Source organism: Hypanus sabinus (assembly GCF_030144855.1).
Source record: "Hypanus sabinus isolate sHypSab1 chromosome X1 unlocalized genomic scaffold, sHypSab1.hap1 SUPER_X1_unloc_14, whole genome shotgun sequence".
In the NCBI taxonomy this organism is placed as follows: Eukaryota; Metazoa; Chordata; class Chondrichthyes; order Myliobatiformes; family Dasyatidae; genus Hypanus; species Hypanus sabinus.
The window spans coordinates 1-2,500 of record NW_026778962.1 but is presented as its reverse complement, the minus strand read 5'-3'; the positions used below and the strand labels follow the sequence as shown (position 1 = coordinate 2,500).

At 52.1% G+C, this 2,500-nt stretch overlaps 1 protein-coding gene across 1 annotated transcript in view; it reads left to right on the top strand.

The window, feature by feature from the left end:
• Positions 1–2,385, top strand: part of LOC132385601 (keratin, type I cytoskeletal 15-like) — a gene marked incomplete at its 3' end in the record, with an annotated part of 20,948 nt that extends 18,563 nt beyond the window's left edge. Inside the window, 1 exon segment of the mRNA XM_059957775.1 lies at positions 2,230–2,385. Within this exon segment, the coding sequence (XP_059813758.1) occupies positions 2,230–2,385 (156 nt within the window).
• Between the last annotated feature and the right edge of the window lie 115 nt (positions 2,386–2,500).

The following is a 2,500-nucleotide window of genomic DNA, read 5'->3' as shown; positions in this document are numbered from 1 at the left end:
TTTGAGAGGGTTCGAAGAAGATTCACAAAAATGATCCCCGGAATGAAAGGGTTAACGTATGAAGATCTTTCCATGACTCTGGCCTGTACTGGCTTGAGTTCAGAAGGGATCTCATTGAAACCGTATGAAATCTTGAAAGGTCAGATAGAGTGGATGTGGAGAGGATGTTTCCGAGAGTGGGGGAGTCTAGGACCAGAGGACACAGATAGAGTGGATGTGGAGAGGATGTTTCCTATAGTGGGGGAGTCTAGGACCAGAGGACACAGATAGAGTGGATGTGGAGAGGGTGTTTCCTATAGTGGGGGAGACTAGGACCAGAGGACACAGATAGAGTGGATGTGGAGAGGATGTTTCCTATAGTGGGGGAGTCTAGGACCAGAGGACACAGATAGAGTGGATGTGGAGAGGATGTTTCCTATAGTGGGGGAGTCTAGGACCAGAGGACACAGATAGAGTGGATGTGGAGAGGGTGTTTCCTATAGTGGGGGAGACTAGGACCAGAGGACACAGATAGAGTGGATGTGGAGAGGATGTTTCCTATAGTGGGGGAGTCTGGGACCAGAGGGCACAAATAGAGTGGATGTGGAGAGGATGTTTCCAAGAGTGGGGGAGTCTAGGACCAGAGGACACAGATAGAGTGGATGTGGAGAGGATGTTTCCTATAGTGGGGGAGTCTAGGACCAGAGGGACACAGATAGAGTGGATGTGGAGAGGGTGTTTCCTATAGTGGGGGAGACTAGGACCAGAGGACACAGATAGAGTGGATGTGGAGAGGATGTTTCCTATAGTGGGGGAGTCTGGGACCAGAGGGCACAAATAGAGTGGATGTGGAGAGGATGTTTCCAAGAGTGGGGGAGTCTAGGACCAGAGGGCACAAATAGAGTGGATGTGGAGAGGATGTTTCCAAGAGTGGGGGAGTCTAGGACCAGAGGACACAGATAGAGTGGATGTGGAGAGGATGTTTCCTATAGTGGGGGAGTCTAGGACCAGAGGGCACAAATAGAGTGGATGTGGAGAGGATGTTTCCGAGAGTGGGGGAGTCTAGGACCAGAGGACACAGATAGAGTGGATGTGGAGAGGATGTTTCCTATAGTGGGGGAGTCTAGGACCAGACGACACAGACAGAGTGGATGTGGAGAGGATGTTTCCTATAGTGGGGGAGTCTAGGACCAGTGGACACAGATACAGTGGATGTGGAGAGGATGTTTCCTATAGTGGGGGAGTATAGGACCAGAGGACACAGATAGAGTGGATGTGGAGAGGATGTTTCCAAGAGTGGGGGAGTCTAGGATCAGATGACACAGATAGAGTGGATGTGGAGAGGATGTTTCCTACAGTGGGGGAGTCTAGGACCGGAGGACACAGATAGAGTGGATGTGGAGAGGATGTTTCCTATAGTGGGGGCGTCTAGGACCAGTGGACACAGACAGAGTGGATGTGGAGAGGATGTTTCCTATAGTGGTGGAGTCTAGGACCAGAGGACACAGATAGAGTGGATGTGGAGAGGATGTTTCCTATAGTGGGGGAGTCTAGGACCAGAGGACACAGATAGAGTGGATGTGGAGAGGATGTTTCCCTATAGCGGGGGAGTCTAGGACCAGAGGACACAGATAGAGTGGACGTGGAGAGGATGTTTCCTATGGTGGGGGAGTCTAGGACCAGATGACAGTCTCAGAATAGAGGAACATCCATTAAATACAGAAATGGGGAGGGGTTTCATTAGCCAGAGAATAGTGAATCTGTGGAATTCATTACCAGATACGGCTGTGGTAGCCAAGTCATTGGGTGTATTTATAACAGAGGTTGATGGGATCTCGACTGGCCAGGGCATCAAAGGTGACGGTGAGAAGGCAGGAGAGTGGAGTTGAGAGGGTTAATCAATCAGCCATAATGGAGTGGGACGCAATTGACCTAATGGATCACGGACTCCCAGACCAATGAAACCCACCTATTGAACGCTAACCCAACCGCAGGACAATTTACATTGACCAGCTGACCGACTGACCCGTCCACCTTTGGACTGTGGGAGGGACTGGAGCACCCGGAGGAGGCAGAGACGGTCCGTGAGGGAGATTGCTTGAGTTCCTCACATTGACCTCCGACCTGCAGAACGCGCTGAGCCCGCGACGTCGTCGCTCGAACCGCGAACCCCGGGGTGGCGGCAGCTCACCGGGATGATGCTGGGGCCGTTGTCCTTCTGGAGCGCTAACGCTGGGCGTTTCTTTGCAGTCGTCCGTCGTTCAGCAGTCCGTGGCGACGAACACCCAGATTGTGGGCACGGAGAAGGTGCAGCTGAACGAGCACAGACGCGTGCTGCAGACGGTGGAGATTGATCGCCAGTCGCTGCTCAGTTTGGTGAGTGGCCGTGAGATTTTCACCCCATCGGTTTGTCTCATCATATAGCACAGCGGAACAGAAACAGGCCGTTCGGCCCATCTACACCATGTTGACTGTAGTGTCCCACTCCCAGATCATAGCACTCTAAGTTAAGAAATCGAAC